This window comes from Cupressus sempervirens, chromosome 11 (assembly GCF_028749045.1).
Source record: "Cupressus sempervirens isolate cs-2001-9-10 chromosome 11, ASM2874904v1, whole genome shotgun sequence".
Taxonomy (NCBI): Eukaryota; Viridiplantae; Streptophyta; class Pinopsida; order Cupressales; family Cupressaceae; genus Cupressus; species Cupressus sempervirens.
In genome coordinates, this window is record NC_143128.1 from 754,430,241 (window position 1) to 754,448,984 (window position 18,744).

Here is an 18,744-nt window from a genome sequence, read left to right on the forward strand (position 1 = left end):
CAATACATTGCGGAATTTCAGAAACTCTCTGTTTTGGTCACAAACATTTTCGAAAGAAGTTGAGTAGTACTCTTCATGGATGGACTGACAGAACCTCTAAAAGGTTGGGTAAAGGGGTTCAACCCTGCCACCCTGTCGGAGGCTATCATTAAGGCACAAAGTATGGCATCGTGATTTGCGTCATCCTCTCGAAGTTACTCACATGCCAAACCGTCAGCATTTCCAAGAGAAAATAAACTTCCACCCAGGAAGCCATAATTGGATGAAGCTACCAGACAAGTACTCTGAAGAAAGAAACTGTGTTTCAATTGCAAGGGACCTAGGGAGCCTGGCCACAGATGCCTTGGAAAAGGGAAGATCCATTACATTGAGGTCATGTCCGATGATGAGGATGAATAGGAAGAAATGCTTGCCATAGACAACCAACCTCACGACGACACCAACATGGTCAGTTTAAACCATATAGAAAGAATTGCAGCGTTGGTATGGCACGGAGGAACCATTGCCCTAGCCAGTACACTAAGGTGCACCGTTTTTTGTGTACGGGGAACCCTCCAAGGACAACGGGTTACGGTGATGTTGGATAGTTGAGCTATACTAAATTTCATAAACTCATCTTTGGTGAAGCGAAGGGGTCTACCTACGGAGACACATGCAGGATTTCAGGTCAAGGTTGCCAAAGGGACTCTTCTGCCCTGCACACACCTTGTTCCTCAACTAAGTATCACAATGGCGGATCACATAGTGACCGAGAATTTCTTCATAGTGGACCTTGATGACATGGAGGTTATTTTGGGCATACAGTGGATGGAGACACTTGATGAATACACTCAGAGCTTCAAACGGATGGATTTCACTTTTGTTGTTGATGGAAAGAAGGTTGTTCTCTGTGGAATGGCAAATGAGGGTCCAAAGAAAGTTTCAGCGCATCGGATGGAGGCAATTTTTTGACGTGATGACGTTGTGTGGGCTGCACATTGTTTAATCTCGGTGGAACGTATAAAAGGACAACAAACACCTCCATAGGATGATGAACTCCAAGATATTTTAATTAAACATGATAAAGTTTTCATTGGCATTCCTCCTGGCATACCGCCTCATCGAGGGTTTGAACATACTATTGAGTTGGAAGTAGGAGCCAAGCGGTCATAACCACACCGTACCGCCATCCCAAGAAATTCAAAGATGAGATCGAAAAGGCAATTCAGGAATTGCTAGAGAAAGGATGGATCCATCCCAGTTCTAGCCCTTTCATGTTATCGGTGGTGTTGGTAAAAAAGGACAGGACGATGCACATGTGTGTGGACTACTGTGCCCTGAACAAAAAAACAATAAGAGAGGAGTTGCTGGATGAATTGCATGACTCAGTCTATTTTTTGAAAATAGATCTCCGTTCTAGATACCATCAAATCCGCATGAGGGAGGAAAACATAGAAAAGAAAGCCTTCCGTTGTCACTACGGACATTATGAGTTTCTGGTCATACCGTTTGGATTGACAAATGCACCTGCTACATTCCAGTCATGCATGAACCACATCTTCAACAAACAATTGCGTAAGTACTTATTGGTATTTTTTGATGATCTTATTTATAGCAGGACATGGGAAGAGCACCTGAAGCATTTGAATGAAGTCCTAAGTATTGTGGAGGAGCAGTCCTTGTTCGCCAAGCAATCCAAGTGTGAATTCGGTATGACAGAAATATTGTACCTGGGGTATGTTGTTAGTAAATACGGAGTTTAAGTGCACCAAGAGAAGATTCAGTCTATCCTTGATTGGCCTCCCTTAAAATCACTCACAAATTTGCGAGGATTTTTCAAACCGTGTAGTTATTACCGGAGGTTCGTGAAGGGTTTCTCTCAGCTCAACACACCCTTAACAGATCTGATAAAGAAGGGGTCTTTCCTGTGGATTGAAAAAGGTACAACTCACTTTCAATAAATTGAAAGAGGCAATGAGCACTTGTCCCATACTTGCATTACCTGATTTCATTCGACTGTTCATTCTGGAGTGCGATGCGTCTGGAGAAGGCATTGGCACAGTACTGATACAAGATAGACACCCCATAGCTTATGAGAACAGGAAGCTTACACAAACGGAACGCTTACATTCCATCTACGACAAAGAAATGTTGGCCATCGTACATGCACTAACCAAGTTTTGGCAGCATCCGGTGGGTGCCAAGTTTGTCGTCCGTACGGATTACAACAGTTTGAGATATTTTCTGGAGCAACAAGACTTGAACGAAAGGCAACAAAAATGGGTAAGCAAGGTTCAGGCTTTTAATTTTGACATTGAATATGTGAAAGGGAAGAACAATGTGGTTGCAGATGCCTTGTCCAGGAAACCTGCCATTTTCTCACTAAACTAGATTTCAGCTGACTGGAAGGCACATCTGTTGGTAGAATACTCCATAAACACATTTGCCTGTGAGCTAATGGATGGCAACACCCAAGATGATCAATACAGAGTGGTGGATGACATCATCTACTATAAGAATCAGATATTTTTAGTGCTGAAATTCAAATTAAAGCATAAAATCTTGAAGGAAGTACCCGACTACCCTTGGTAGGACATCCAAGTTTCCTCAAAACTTACAGAAGTCTCGAGGAGAGGTTTTCATGGAAGGGACTCAAAAGGGACGTGTTGAAGTATGTAAGGGAGTGTGCGATCTCCCATTAGAACAAATTTGAACATACTTTACCTGTCGGGTTACTGCAACCTCTGCCAACTCCAGAACATAAGTGGGAAAGTATCTCAATGGATTTCATAATAGGGCTTCCCAAGGTGAACAGAAAGGATTCTATTTTTGTGGTGGTTGATAGATTGACAAAGTACGCACATTTCTTCGCTATCCCCTCAGATTTTCAGGCTGCACAAGTTGTTGAACTGTTCTTTAGAGAAGTCTTTCGTCTGCATGGGTTACCCCAAAACATTGTCAGTGATCAGGACAGGTGGTTCATGAGTATCTTTTGGACAGAACTGTTTCGATTGGTAGGGACAGAATTATCACCAAGTACTAGTTACCACCCTTAGACAAACGGACAAACGAAGATTGTGAACAAGTGGCTCGAAGGTTACCTTCGAAATGATGTCTCGGCACAACAACGGGCGTGGGTCACGTGGATACACCTAGGAGAATATTGTTGCAATACCACATATCACATGTTCATCAGGATGGCACCATTCAAAGCTCTGTACGGGTATGAACACCTATCCTTCATCGACACAGTATTGGGAGACAGCCGCACATCGAGGGTGAAGGATTGGCTTCAGGAGGGATAGGACATCCTACGACACCTGAAGGAAAACTTGCAACGGGCACAGAATCAATAAAAGATGTATGCCGACAGACATCGAATGGAGAGGAGTTTCGAAGTAGGAGACTTGGTCTATCTCTGGCTCCAGCCATATCGACAATCTTCATTGAAGGAGAAGGGAAAAGAAAAATTGAAGCCACGTTTTTATGGCCCCTATCGCATCATCTGTCGCATTGGTGAAGTTGCTTACGAGCTGGAACTTCCGGAGGGAAGCCGTATTCATAAGATCTTTCATGTTTCATGCTTGAAGAAGGCCGTAGGGCAAAATGTCAAGGTAGCCACAGACCTCCTACCACTCAATCAAGAAGGCAAGCTCATATTGGAATCGATCGAGATCATTGAAGTTGTGAGAAGACTCTGCGGAACCGCACTATGAAGGAATATTTGGTGCATCGAAAACACTTGCCATTGGACGACGTGACATGGGAGGGTGAGCACATTCTCCAGCACCCAACATTGCATTTGCTTGAGGATAAGCAAAATTTGGGATAGGAGGACTGTAATGTTTCCGTTATAAAATAAATCATTTATCAAACTATTGTAATGAGCCGATTGATTTAATGTATCTCGTACTCATTTTTATTTTTGTTTCCGTAGTTTGTGTCACCATCGGCTATCTTTGTACACCCTTCGAAGGTTTCCCGACGAGTATTTAAGCACCGCTTGTAGGTAGTCTTTAATCATGCTTTTGGATTATTTTCTATGTACTACAAATTCCTGTTGGAGTTTTGGATTGTTTGCCATTTCAGAATTGAAAGATCTTCCCTATTTGGCCTTGCGGTTTCTGTGGGATTCATCCCTCACCCTATTCCATTGTTGCATGTAATTCTTCGCTCGGACCTGGCAAATTAGAGTACCATCTTTCGGTAATTATTATTCGCATTCTATTATTTTGTGGATTTTGTCAGGATCTATTGTGTTTTGTGTATGAACTAGATTGTATTCCGTATTGGGTTTGGATACCTAACCGTGTGGCCTCTCGTCATTTTCGTACTGCTTCTTCCTTGGCCGTATGGCCTTGACCCTCCATCCACATTGCCGTACATTGCTCATGTCGCTCATCCACACCAAGTACAGCCTGCCGTACATATGTCTAGCACTCACCGTACATCCTCCTCTCTTTCCCCACCGTACTCCTACAACCACTGTATGACTCTCATTAAGCCACCGTACGACCTTTTCCTTACCCCGTATGCTCTTTTGTTTGTGCAACATACGACCATCAACCTTCCCCTACCAAACTTCCACTCACTCCACCATATTGTGCCCCTCCATTTGCTGTCATATGGGCCTCCAACTGCACTGTACAGATTCATCCATACATTACTTGCACCACTCCTCCACCGTACGACATACTTCTGGTAGCCTCCCATCTCGTACGAACTTCATTCCAGTGCTCATCATAGACATTATCACCAATAATGTACTTTTTTTTTACAGCATCAGTAGCACGGTACATCACAAAGCTTAATTGCATTGTAATAGTTCTATCCACAAATTATTCCTGAAGTTCCACTTCAAGAAGAAACTGAAATTCATTTTCTAAAAAATATGTTAGTCTCAAGCTTGTGTGATTAATGGAACTTGGGATTTAAGGTTAACAATTTTGTATCTGTCAAACATTTGAGTGTCAGCTGGTACAGTTGGGTGATAATTTTTTAACCGAAATATTAATCGGATGAATGTCTGAATCATTTGAAACATAAAAAAATGTTATCTCCCTTTCATACCAATTATGATTCTCAAAGTCAAAACCTATCATTTCTCTCCCTCTTTTCTTCCTTCATTATTTAACTTTTTAAAAATGTAATGCTGTATCATTCTTAAAATTATTGAAGCACATAATAATTCTGCGACAATGAGCCAATCTTGTGCATGTTTGAGTTCATTGGCAATAAGGCAGAGTGGTGATACCACCAATAATTGACAATGCGCACGGATGTGGTATGATATTAGCTCAATGTTGGGTTCAGATGGGTGTTGTTGACTGAAGCAAAAACCTTCTTGTAACATTATCATGTGATCACAAGTTAGACACAAAACTTCCTTCTAAGCTGTTGATCACTACGGACTCACTTGTAGTGTTTGTACAAAAGCACATGGAAACCACCCTCTCTCCTTGCCTGATCATAGTTTCCTTTATGCCATTGCTAGAGTTTCATGTGTCATAGACTCATAGCTCACCATGAAGGCGGCCAACTTCCTTACTTATGATAATGTAATTTCACCTTTCCTTTAGTTACATGGAGATGCATGATAATGAAGATATTATCTGTTCAAGCTCTTATATTGATAAATGTATCATTTTCTTTCCTGTTTTGTTATGCGTTGGTCTTAGTTTGTGAATTGTAAGGTGCTGTAAGCTTGCATTTTCAATCACAAGATTGCTAAACATGTATAGTAAATTAGTTATACAAATACACTACTCTGGATCATCATCCAACCTCAATGCATGTTACATGTCAAATAAAATCAGATGCATATTAATTTGTTTTGTTATCTTTTTTTTAAAATTAATTGGCTGAAGCCTAGATTATTTATTATTATTGTTAAGATTAATTATTATTATGTGTTTATCTTGAGTAGATTCAAACCCAAGACCTCTCTGATGAGAGGCTCAGAATTTGCTGATGCGTTGTAGGCTCTTGTTTTGTTATCAATCTGAGTAAAAGGAAAAGAAAAGCATTGAGGAGTTTTTAGGTCTAAATATAATTGTGGAGCACTATGTTAAACTTTTGGCATGTTTATGTTTCATGATGTTTGATGAAGTTGATTCTTGCACTCATGAAGCTAAATTCATTTTTGCAGGTTTCAATTAGTTATGGAAAATTTTCAAATGCAACTTTACTACTTGACTTTGGTTTCACACTTTCGCATAATCGACATGACCAGGTCAGTTTTAATATTTATTAATTATATGTGATAGTTTCTCATCATCTCAACATCAATCTGATAATTTGAATTGTTAGAGGCATTTGAATTTGCTCAGATATTATTTGTTTTGTGGGCATGGATGCAGATCATATATGTTTCGAAAAATGGTTCCCTATTTGTTTAACCATCGTATCTAGTTATAAGCAATACAAAGACACAAATTAGTTTAGGCATAGTCACCACTTACCCTTCTAATTTGATTCAATATACCTGAAGCGTTAAAATTGCAAATGTTTCCCAAGTCAGAAAAAAGTCCGTGTATCTGTTAGCATTTTTTTTAAAGAATCAAATTTATTTGAGAGTAATTCAAAATTTATGATTGTATTGTTGACTCAATTGATTCTGTGTTTATGTTGGAGAAGAGTTCTGTTGTTTGCTAGCTGTTGTATTATTTTATAATTTTTTATTGCTTGGTAGTGAAGTTTTATTGACTCTTTTTTTTCATAAGCCAGTTACTTGAATCAGATTAAAGTACTGTTAGCATTTTTTATATATACTAATTTTCCACCTTTCACATAACTAAGAGAAAAAGATTCCATCTATCAGGTGGAGATTTGGATGGGCTTATCACGAAGAGATCCATTACGCAAGTGCAAGATAGAACTTCTGCATTCACACAATATGCTAACCTTGCTCGATGCTAATGGTTATGACACTGGGGGAAATTCTTTTATCATTAAGTGAGTTCCTATTGAGCTTCTTTATGAGCTGCGTGTTTTTATAATCTAGCTCTTACTTTCTGGAGACATGAGTTCTTTTCATTACAATAATATAGATATTAGAGATAGCATCAAGGTGATTCTTTCTTATATTGTCACAATGATACGAGGAGAAAAAATCAACAAAACCTGAAATACTGGGGAGTGACTTCCAGTCAAATAGAAAAAGTTTTTGAGACAAAGATTGCTTGAATTACAAAAGGCACATGATGTTTGAATCTATTATTCACTGGATATAGCTTTGTATGCTTATTGCATATCATTTAAGAAATATTATAATTCTTGGGTTTGCATAATTGACAATCAAAAGTTTGAATCTTTCTATTTGCTAGAGTTTGGAGGTCTAAGATGTAAATTCTTGGAGATTCCTGATGTATTTTTTTGGTTTTTCATAACCTATAGACTATCAACTATCATGATTCGAAGTACAATTTCACTACAACCCATGGTTCAAAATATCACAGTTATGTCTGCAATAAGACTACTTATCCTGAGAAGTTTTCGCTACCAACAAATTCTGTCAAGTTCTCCTGTCAATAAGTTGCAATATGTCAGTTGATATTTTGTGGTTTTATCACCAATATATCGGAAACTTATTGTGATATTTTAATAAGTTCTTGTGCTTGCATGCCACTAAAACTATTAAAATAATATTTTATTATTTATTTAATGCTCAATAATGTACTTTATTGTAAATTTAGGTGATAAGATCATATCTGATCTTATCTGCAGTTTCTTTTTAGAATCTTGCTTATTTTGTAAATATTGTAAACTTATTTATTGAGTGTCTTTACTCAATTTTTATACATCAAATAATTTACCAATTACTTGAGTAATATGGTATCAGAGCAAATTCTTTTTTCGAAATTTTTTTAAATTTCTTATATGAAATTTTGTCTAAATTTTTTCGAATTTCCTTCTAGGATTTGTTCATTTTTTCTTTTCCTAAAAATTTTGACTTTCAAATTTTTTTGAAGATTTCAGAAAAATTTGCCTAACTTTTTTTGTGGCTAAAACGCAAGTAGGGTTTTTCCTCTGAGAATTTCATGACCATTGCTTCTGCAAATTGCGTCTATGGTGATGCCATTTTTGGGCATTGTTTTCTTGCATGCTTCCTGCAAATAAAAAATGACTTGTAACTATTGGGGTTTTTTTGTTTGGTTGCAACTAGTTCTATCTTCCTGCGATAGACTTCCTATGATTTTTTCGCTTGAAGGGTTTTGCAGATTTCCGTGGCCCTATTCTTGCAAAATTGTGGTCTTTTTGTGTCTGCTAAGGTGTTAGTTTTTTTCTTGCAGAGACACCTGCGCGCCATTACTTTTTAACCCATGGTTTCTCTTGCTAGATCCACATTCTAAAATGTGATTTTCATGCTTATCTGTTGCTTATGGCACTATCTAGGGTTTCCATTCAACCCTCTATCATTGATATACAACCAAACCTCCTTCCATTATTGTTTCCTATATCTGCAATTTTTTTTGGTTTTTTCAAAAATGGCTAGGGTTTTGTTGGACCCTCTCTGCTATCTTTGTCAGATTTGAAATCTCTTCTAGATTTTTTGAGATTTCTTCTAGGTCTTCGTTGGATTTATTTGGGTCTTTAGACAATTTTGCCTTTATTTTTGTGCCAGTTGATTTGAAATTTGTGCCTGTCTCAGTGCATTGAAATTCGTTCATAGAATTTTGTGCAATCAACATCTTCATAGTCTCTTTCTTTTCGAGTGACTTGAAAAATGTGAAGATGGCTTCATTGACCAACATCATGTTGGAAGGCAGTCAGTATTTCAATGGCAGAAACTACAACACCTAGAAGCAGCGAATGATGACCATTTTTTAATATCGCTGCCTTGATTAGATCCATGGCACCATTCAATGTCCAGTCACAATGGATCAACATCACCAAAAGTTTGATGCACGCAATCGTGAAGCTATTATGCTCATTAAAATTTCTGTTACATATGGTTAGCTTACACAAGTTCCCTCTGGAAAATCAGCTTCTAAGATTTGGGAGCACTTGAAGGCCTTGCACGAAACCAATGAAAAAAGTCGTGCATTATTTTTAAAGAATCAACTGTTCATGATGGATGAGAGAATGTCCTTACAGGAGCATCTGACGAAGATTAAGGACATCGTTGATTAGTTGGAAAACATTATCTTCCCGAATGTTGATCTTAAGTTTCCAGACCTCTGTACCAAGCTTCTGTAGCAGGATCTTGTATAGAGCAAGCTTTTGCAGCACACTCTTAGCCAAAAAAACAAAGGGAAAGGTCATCCTTTGCAGCGGAAAGGCTCATGTCAACCTTAAGACAGTTCTAAGAGAAAAAAACATACAATGTAATTACTATCGTAAATACAGTCACATGAAGAAGGATTGTCATTAGCGCTTGGCTTCTCAACGAAAGAAGCAGGGTTGATCTTAGTAGAAAGTGCATGTAGCCGAGCACACTAAGCAGAAATAATCTACCTTTTATGCCTTCATGGCTAAAAGATCGCTCATCATGTGAAGTCTTCTACCTGGTACATTGACTCAGGTTATTCGTGCCACTTTACTCATCAGTGTGATCGTTTCATAGACTTCTCTCAGTTCACTAACTTGGTTGTTTTTAGGGGAGAAGACTATACTCTTGTTGGTAAGGGCACTACATAGGTACATTCTGGTGGGAGGGATCTCATGTTCCTCAATGTGTACTATGTTCCTGGCAAGGAACTAAATCTTCTCTCAGTTAGCCAGATCATGCGGAATTCACCTCAGCTAGATGTTGCATTCAACTCACACAAGTGTTCGATTATTGATTGGGAGACTTGCACTATAGTAGCTGTTCGCATTGAGGGCCATGGCATCCAGTTCTTCCATCACCAGTCTTTGGCATCAGTGGTATGGGCACTTAAATGTGCACTCTCTCGTAGTTGACTTGGGGGGGCCTTGTAGCTAGTTTTCCTCTCAACATCATGGTGTTTGGGGAGCTTATTAGGTTGGGAAGCAACACAAGACACCGTTCACGAATGATGAGTCCCTCGGGTACTTCAATTAGTTCACGTTGATATTTGTGGGCCAATGAATACACCTTCTATTACTGGTTGTAGGTATTTCTTTCTTTTTGTTGATGATTTCAGTCGTAACATGTGGTTGTACTTTCTTAGACAGAAATCATATTTGTTTATTGTATTTCAAAAGTTTAAGGCCTTGGTAGAAAAAGAGTTTGGTTGTTGTATAGTCACTCTTAGGTCATATAATGAGTGTGGGGGGAGGGGGGGTTTCATTCTATTGCATTCTCCAACTTTTGTGATACACATGGTATAAAATGCTAGTTAATCATTCCCCTCACTCCTTAGAAAAACAATGTTATAGAGTTGTGCAACAGTACTATTGTTGAGATGGCCCGTTCCATGTTATAACACGAGTATTCCTAATAAGATTTAGGCAGAAGTAGCTTTCACTATAGTCTATCTCCTTAGTAGGTCCCCTACACAGATCGTTTGGGGAAAGACTCTTGAAGAAGCTTGGAATGGTTGCAAAGTCACCTCAAAATCTTTGGCTCTTTAGCTTATACATGGATTCTAGATGCTAAGCACTCCAAGTTGGATTCCAGGAGTCAAAAGCTTATGTTCATAGGGTACAACGACAACCATAAGGCTCACCGATTGATAGATATAGACATTGATCGCCTTTTCTTCACCAAGGATGTTGTCTTTGATGAAACATGTGGAACTTTCCACCCATCCTCATCTGTGTAGAATTTTGAAGATCAACCTTTGAAGGCATCTAATTTGGGCATCCGTCTTCCGATAGGTCTACTTGATGGTAGGGATGATGCAACTTCTGAGTTTAGACATGCTCAACCCGAGTTTCCTCTAGATGATGGTAATCTTCCACCTATTTCTCCTACATCTGATGTTAGTTCTACTCTCTGGCCTAAATGGTGGGCTAAGACTATTAGTGATCTTCATAAAGATGAGCTCAATGAAGGTAGATCATCCAGAAACAAGAGCAAACAATAGTAGGCTAAGACTATTAGTTATGTTCATAAAGATGAGCTCATTGAAGGTAGATCATCCAGAAATAAGAGCAAACAATAGCATACAATTAATTTTGTTCTCATGTCCAACATTCATAGTGTTTATGAGCCTCAAACATATTCAGAGGTTAAAGGGATACGTGAGTGGGACAAGGCTATGAAAGATAAATATCAAAGTCTTCAAAAGAATCACACTTGGGTCCTTTTTGATCTTCCTTCAGGGAAGAAGGTGTATAAGGTGAAATGCAAAGCTGATGAAACCCTTGACAAGTACAAGGCCCGTCTCATTGCTAGGGGGTTCTCACAGAAGGAAGGCATTGACTATGAGGAGACTTTTGCTCCTATAACCAAGATGAGTACCATTTGGCTTGTCCTTGCCTTGACAACCTAGTTTGGTTGGAAAGTTCATTAGATGGATGTTAAGAGTGCTTTCCTCAACGGTGAGTTGGAGGAAGAAGTCTATATGACTCAACCTCTAGGGTTCAAGGTTGTCGGTCAAGAACACAAGGTGTCCAGCTTGGTAAAACCACTCTATGGCCTGAAATAGGCTCCTTGAGCTTGGTACATCAAGATTGATAAGTACCTCACAGATCATGACTATCAAAGATGTCCATCTGATCCTTATTTGTATGTCAAATAGGTTGGTAATGAGATTTTGCTGGTTGTTTATGTTGATGACTTAATCATTACTTGTAGCTTAGAACAATTGATTGGTGAGCTCAAATAGAGTTTTAGTTGATTTGACATGACAGAGTTGGGGCTCCTCCATTATTGTTTAGATGTTGAGGTTTAGCAGACAGAGAGTAATATCTTCATCTCCTAGTCCAAGTATGCTCGAAGTCTTCTAGATAAGTTCCAAATGTAGGATGGCAAATCTGCCTCCACACCCATTAAAAAAGGGCTTAAATTGTCAGCTAAGTCCGATTCACCCATAGTAGATGAATCATTGTTCAAGCAACTCATGGGTAGTCTCATCAATTTCATTGTAACTAGACTTGACCTTAGCTTTGTAGTGAGCTACATTTCATGCTTCATGACAACCCCCAAGGCTGATCATTGGGTAGCATCGAAGCATGTGCTATTTTATGTGAAGGGCACTTCTAATTTCATGTTTGTCACCAAAATTGTATGTCCGTCACTGTGGTTGTATCCATCACCATAGTTGTGTTTGTTTTTGTCATTGTCACCGTGGTCCCCGTGTCTATCATCGTCACTGTGGTCCCCATGTCTATCATCGTCACCATGTCTGTTGCAAAGTCTCTCACCATGTTTGTTACCATCATGTCTGTCACCATTGTTGTGTCCATCACCGTTGTCAAGTTTATGTCAGTCACCGTTATGTTTGCCACTGTCATGTCTGTCTTTGTCATTGTGTTCATCACTGTCGTCAAGTTTGTATCCGTCATCATCATTCTATTCGTCACCATCATTACCATTGTTGTATTTGTCATCGTCGTTGCGTCTGTCACTATCGTTGTGTCAGTCATCGCCGTTGTGTCCGTTACCGATGCTGTTGTATTCGTCGTCGTCGTCACATTAGTCACCATTGTTGTGTTTGTTACCAATGCCAAGTTTGTGTCCATCGTCGACATTGAGTCTATGCCCATCAACGATGCCAAGTTTGTGTTTGTCACCAACACCGAGTCTATGCCCATCATTGAGCTTGTGCCCGTTGTTGTCGTCATGGTCATCCATGTCACCATTGTGTGTCCGCCAGTGCAACAACCGTTGAGACTTTGCTCATTGTTGAGGCTCTATCCATCGTCGAGGTTTCAACCCGGGGTTCTGTGTGCCGCTAAGGTTTTATCTACAACTAGAATTGCTGGGTTTGTACCAACATCGATGTCTGTGTGGATGACCATAGCCGAAGAGATTGATGAACATGATGATATCGATGTATGTTATGATTGGCATCCTTGGGATCCCGGTGACTCAGGACACAACAATGTTAATATCAGAGTGGGGCAGTGAAATTTTGATGAATATTTACTCTCCTTTTCTAAGTGCGTGTATGTGATCATGATGCTACATGAAGACTTTAGAAGATACAGCTATTGACCTCCACGCATGGTTTGGGATCTTGGAGTTGTGAATTTCTTGAGGACAAGCAATTTTTGGGCAGCAAGGATTTGTAATGTTCCCAATTTTAATTAATTTGGGGCCCAAGTTATTAATGTTTGTATTGGTGGGTTCTGATTGATTTAGTATATCTTGGACCCATTTTTAATTAATTGTTTCGTAGGTGTTGACCATTGGCTATTTTTGTAAACCCTCGGAATGTTTATCCGAAGGGTATTTAAGCACGACAGGTAGATTGTAGTTAGTATGCTTTTGGATTATTTTCTATGTATTGTGAATTCCGGTTGGAGTTCTTTGTTACTCACCATTTCGGAAGTGAAAGACCTTAATTATATGGCTTGTCTTGGTTTCGCCCATCAATAGTAACTCCCCGACAAGCCACAACTTGCAAATTGTACCCCATCACAACAAGGCTAGTGTACGGACCGATCCCGTATGGCCTTGGCTGAAGCTATTGTACGACCTTGACACCGTATGACCTTCCTGGCCTTGTCTACCGCATGACCTCCCACTGTCCATACGGTCAGACCCCAACATACCGTACAACCAATAAGGTACTGTATGGCCTTTTTCGTCCTGCACATTGACACCATACGACACACATCTTGAGGCACTAGAAAGACTACACAAGGCATGGAGGAGAACTATCTGAGGCACGAAGGAGAACTACCAAAGGCACTGGAAAGACTACTCGAGGCACAGAGGAGAACTACCTGAGGCACTGGGAAGACTAACTGAAGCATGAAAGGAGAACTACCTGAAGCACGAAGGGAGAACTACCTGAAGCATTTGCTACTGGGAGCACACGACAAGGCTACCTAAGTAATTACCTATGGGTCGAGATCCCCTTTTTTAATCTAATATTGCCTTTGGATTGAGATCACCTACAATCCGAGTTCCCCTTAGGAACATTACAAATTGGGCAAGTTCAGTTGATGACAAGAAATCAACATCTGGGTGTGTGTTCAGTTTGGCATCTGGTGCAGTCACATGGATTAGTAAGAAGAAATTGTCTATGGCTCTCTCCTTGTAAGAAGCAGAGTACTGTGGAGTTGTTAAAGCATCTTGTGAGGCAATTTGGCTTCAACAGATGCTTGTGGATATGCAAATATCTCAAGCAGGTCTAACTCCTTTGTTTTGTGATAACTAGGGAGTTCTCAAACTTGTCAGCCGACTGGATGGTCCCGGTGGTGTTTCTGTAGCCGACAGAATGATTGTCGTCGGTGTTTTGTATTTTGTAGCCAACAGGTAAATAGTTTGTAGCGGACATAATGTTTGTGGCCGACGGACTCCTCCGGGAAGGTTCGGCGGATAGTATTTATATCTCGTCTAGGGTCATCGTAAATGATCTTCTATTATTCATTTGATGAAGCATAATGTATGTCTGGCATGTGCGAATATAATTCTGCTATTCTGTTCCATTCTGTATGCGTTGATTCCTTTACTAGTACGGTAAACATTTGGCTGCAAGAAGACTTGAAGGCTTGAAACGGGGGAACGACATTTGAAGACGAAGAGGTAATTTTTTTCATTTTTCTCCCTGTGTGCTCTGCGGACATTCTTCTGTGGGCAGTGTCTTTCGGAAGGAAGTTTTTATCAAGGCCGCGCATTCATTTCTGCGAGTGTTTTTTATTTCTACGACATCTGCGAATAGTGTTGGTATATTAATGTCATGAGTTGTTTATTTCGGCAGCTGAGGAAGGAAGAGACTACTTCATCGCAGACAATGATAGTTGTTGGGTTCATGTCAGGTAGAGGAATTTTGCAAAAAAAAAAATGACAGATTCAAGTTGTTCGGAATGAGTAGCAGATGATGCCACAGGGAAGGGGAAGCATCAGTGGTTGCCAGAAAGAGTGTAGAATCGGTAGAAAATGACAGAAATGGTGTGTTCTGTGCAGTTTTGTGTGGGTTTCGAAGTGCTAATTTGGTCTTGGCGGTGAAGGGCACTGCCCCTTGACCCCGCCCTGTACTGCGACTGCCCCTCGACCCCATCGGGGGTGTTGCCCCCTGGACCCCCAGTCGTTGCGGATATCAGTCGTGGGAGTCTGACCAGTTGAGAAGAGTTGAAGTTGCTGCAGGGATGGACTTTCTGTGTACCAGAGGCACTGGGAGTAGGTGTTGGCCGGGAGGCTGTCTTGGTGGATGCGTAGAGAGCTCGGGAGGAGCTAATCATCTAGTTGGAGGCAGTGTAGCGACACTTGGCTCAGGGTACCGAGGAATTGAAAACAGAGAAAGCAACACAGGTGGCTATCAAGGTCAGCTTCATTAAGGAGGCAGTGTTGTGTTAGCAGAGGCTACAGGCACGGGATGAATGTGGAAGTGATGTGACAGAAGTGGATTTATCTTGTTGTAATTAGTCCGTTAATGTATTTTGTTTGTTAATTTGTCTCAAATATTTGTTAGTCGTGAGGAGACGACTTTTCTTTTTGGGGGGGATGGTGTTAGCCGATTAGATGGTCCTGGCGGTGTTTCTATAGCCGACGGAATGATTGTTGTCAGTGTTTTGTATTTTGTAGCCGACGGGTAAATAGTTTGTAGCGGACATAATGTTTGTGGCCGACGGACTCCTCCGAGAAGGTTCGGCGGATAGTATTTATATCCCGTCTGGGATCATTGTAAATGATCTTCTATTATTCATCTGATGAAGCATAATGTATGTCTGGCATATGCGAATATAATTTTGCTATTCTGTTCCATTGTGTATGCGTTGATTCCTTTACCAGTACAGTAAACAAAACTTGCCAAGAATCTAGTCTTCCTTGAAAGATCTAACACCTTTTTTAAGAAATTTTTCATAGTTTTCTCAATAATTTCATATTTAAAAAAAAAATTCATAACCTAACACTTTTTTTTTCTTTCAAGTTTCACCTATGCTTAAACTTTCTTTTTTGATGAGTAATAAGCCAAAGTCAAGATTAGTCTTTAATAATCATTATAATTAATTATTAAGTTTGAGTAGACTCAAACCTAAGACCTCCAATATAAGAAGCTCATAGTTTACCATTGTGTTGTAGGATTTTGCCTATGTTTATACTTATTTAATGTTTTAAACTAATTTAGTTTGTTTCTAAATTTGTCTATCAATTCCTAAATTTGTGTATTCAATTTGTATGTGTAGGTTGACTCTTTATGAAATGGCAAATAGGTATACTTCTACAACTAGGTTAGTTGCAAGGTCTATCAATGCCTCAGTATATGCATGTCGATCTAGATATGTAGGCACTCACCCTAAAGGGACTAGGCATTATGCTTTTGAAGGACCCGAATAGAATATTGTGATATGCATAAAATGTGCAAAACTAATTAGCAGAGGCATATCTTATTTGGAAGGCCACCTTGGAGGGATCAAAAAGTATGACACAAGGGTTTGTGACAACATCACGGATGAAATAAAGAGAGATGAATGCCTTGCTCGCTGCCCAAGTAGAAAAATAGTTGCTAAGGAAAGGGCGAATTTGGCCATGAGGGAAGCCATTTTTGAATCGCAAGGCATCTATCACTGTCTCCTTTTTAGGAATCATTTATATTTTTAAATCACCATCATTAGTTTAGATTTTGCTAAAACAATTATCATAATGAAATAGTGTGGGTTGTGACTGGTTATCCTAATCACTCTTGAAGAAGAAGCAATTGAGGGCATAGTGAACTCTCTTTGTGGCCTACGGATCCAGAAATCTTCCATCTCCTTGACTTCCAATTCTACTAGTTCTAGTAGATCACAACCACACACATTTTTTGTAGATTGTTTTTTTGTGCACAAAAACACTTCTGAAGTGCAACTGGGTGGAACAACAATGTACACCAGCAATTTGATATTCAATATGTCGATTTTTGGTTTGTTAACAACACCCTTTTCAATGTTGCAACAAGTCCCTATGGGCTGAATTTTGTGACAGTAGTTACTGTAGCGAGAAAGGGCTACAAGTTGCCTACTCCGACAGACTTGAGTGGGAGGTTAGTTCCCTTCTTTTAATTTTTATATTATTTACAATTTTACAATTTACTTATTTTTCTTAAAAGTAAGTTATTTTTTATCAAAATTGTGTATTTGCTGTTAATTTTACTTAACGCTTATAGGTTGCTTAAAGATGTTCTTATGGCCAGAGATGCAGTAGAAGACCATTAAAGATCACAATGAAACAATCTGGTTGTGCCATACTTTTAGATGGATGGACGAATGGAATAAATTGTACCATCATCAATCTTTTGGCTTCTTGCAAGGATCAAGTGGTCTTTTTGAAATCCTTGGATGCCTCAAACAAGGTAAAGACAACTGAAACTTTGGCTCTAACGTTAAACCAAGATTTAATGGAAGTGGAGGTTAATAATGTTGTGCAAATCATAACCGACAATGCAATGACATATGTGGCAGCGGGTTAGGGTCCTTTAAGATAATTATAGCACAACTTTTTGGTCTCTTTGTGCAACACACATCCTTGACCTTCTTTTGGAGGACATAGGAAAATTGAATTGGATGAGACCAGCTATAGAGGATGCAAGAAAGATAACAAAATATATCTGCAATCACCCTTGGGTTCTCCACTTGATGAGAGAAAACACCTATGGCAAGGAGTTGATTAGACTTACAGTCATAAGGTTTGCAACAATTTTTTTCTTAACATTGCAAAGTATTATTACTTCTTTGACCTCTTTGAACCAAATGTGTATGAGTCAACAATGGCTAGACTGAACTTATTCAAAGAAGCGTGATGGAAAGAGAGTTGCATAGATTATATTTGACAACCACTTTTTATAACCTGCTACAAAAGTTGTGAAGGTAATTTGGAAACTTCAAAAGTTGAATTTTTTTTTTTTGCATCTAATAATCTAGTCGTTTATCATTAATTTGTAACTCTAGTCTCTAAGGCTTAATGATAATCTTTTTCTACTTTTCAATTGTAGGTGACAAAGCCCTTGGTTAGAGTTCTCCGCTTGGTAGATGGGGATCAAACACTAACAAGGTATCTTTATGAGGCCATGGATAGGGCCAAAGAGGTTATTAAAATTTACTAAAAGAGGAACAACCTCAAATTTGACTCCATATGGGACATTGATAGTTGATGGAACAATAAACTTAACCAATCCAGTCATGCGTCAGGCTACCTTCTCAACCCTCGTTTTTGCTTCTCCACCGTACGGGGATCCCAATGGAGAGGTCATTGGAGGCTTCATTGATTGCATGCAAAGAATGGGACTTGAGGTTGAAGTGAGAGACTTCATTGTGGCTGAGATAGAAGTGTACCAGAATGCAATGGGCAAGCTATTCACCTCAAATGCAACAAGGAGATGAAGAAACACTCAAACCCTAGGTACAATATTTGGAATTTGTCTTTTACATGCACGATAAGTAGATCAAAACTAGGTTCTAAAATATGTTTTTGCTTTGCTTTCTAACTGTTTAATATTTATCTTTGCAGATGCTTGGTGGCGAAATTGAGGTGGAAATGTCCCAAATCTGCAAAAAATTAGTCTTCGCATCCTATGTCATCCTTGTAGCTCATCCAACTTTGAGTGTAATTGGAGCTTATTCGAGGCCATTCACACGAAGAAGAGGAACAAGCTAGCACATAAACATTGCAACGACCTCGTCTTTGTGCAATATAACTTTAAGTTGTGCATAAAAAGGTACAATTAGCACCAATTGGTCCACTTGATTTGGATGACATAGATTCTCACT

The 18,744-nt window shown here is 39.3% G+C and overlaps 1 protein-coding gene across 7 annotated transcripts in view; it reads left to right on the top strand.

Moving 5' to 3' along the window:
* The window catches only part of LOC149531793 (SET domain-containing protein), a 208,178-nt gene that overhangs the window by 165,518 nt on the left and 23,916 nt on the right, over window positions 1–18,744 (top strand). For all 7 annotated transcript variants that reach the window (XM_089808905.1, XM_089808903.1, XM_089808904.1 and 4 more), the window contains 2 exons: window positions 6,128–6,211; window positions 6,800–6,933. In XM_089808905.1, coding sequence (XP_089665031.1) covers window positions 6,128–6,211; window positions 6,800–6,933 — 218 coding nt within the window. The remainder of the gene's footprint in view (window positions 1–6,127; window positions 6,212–6,799; window positions 6,934–18,744) is intronic.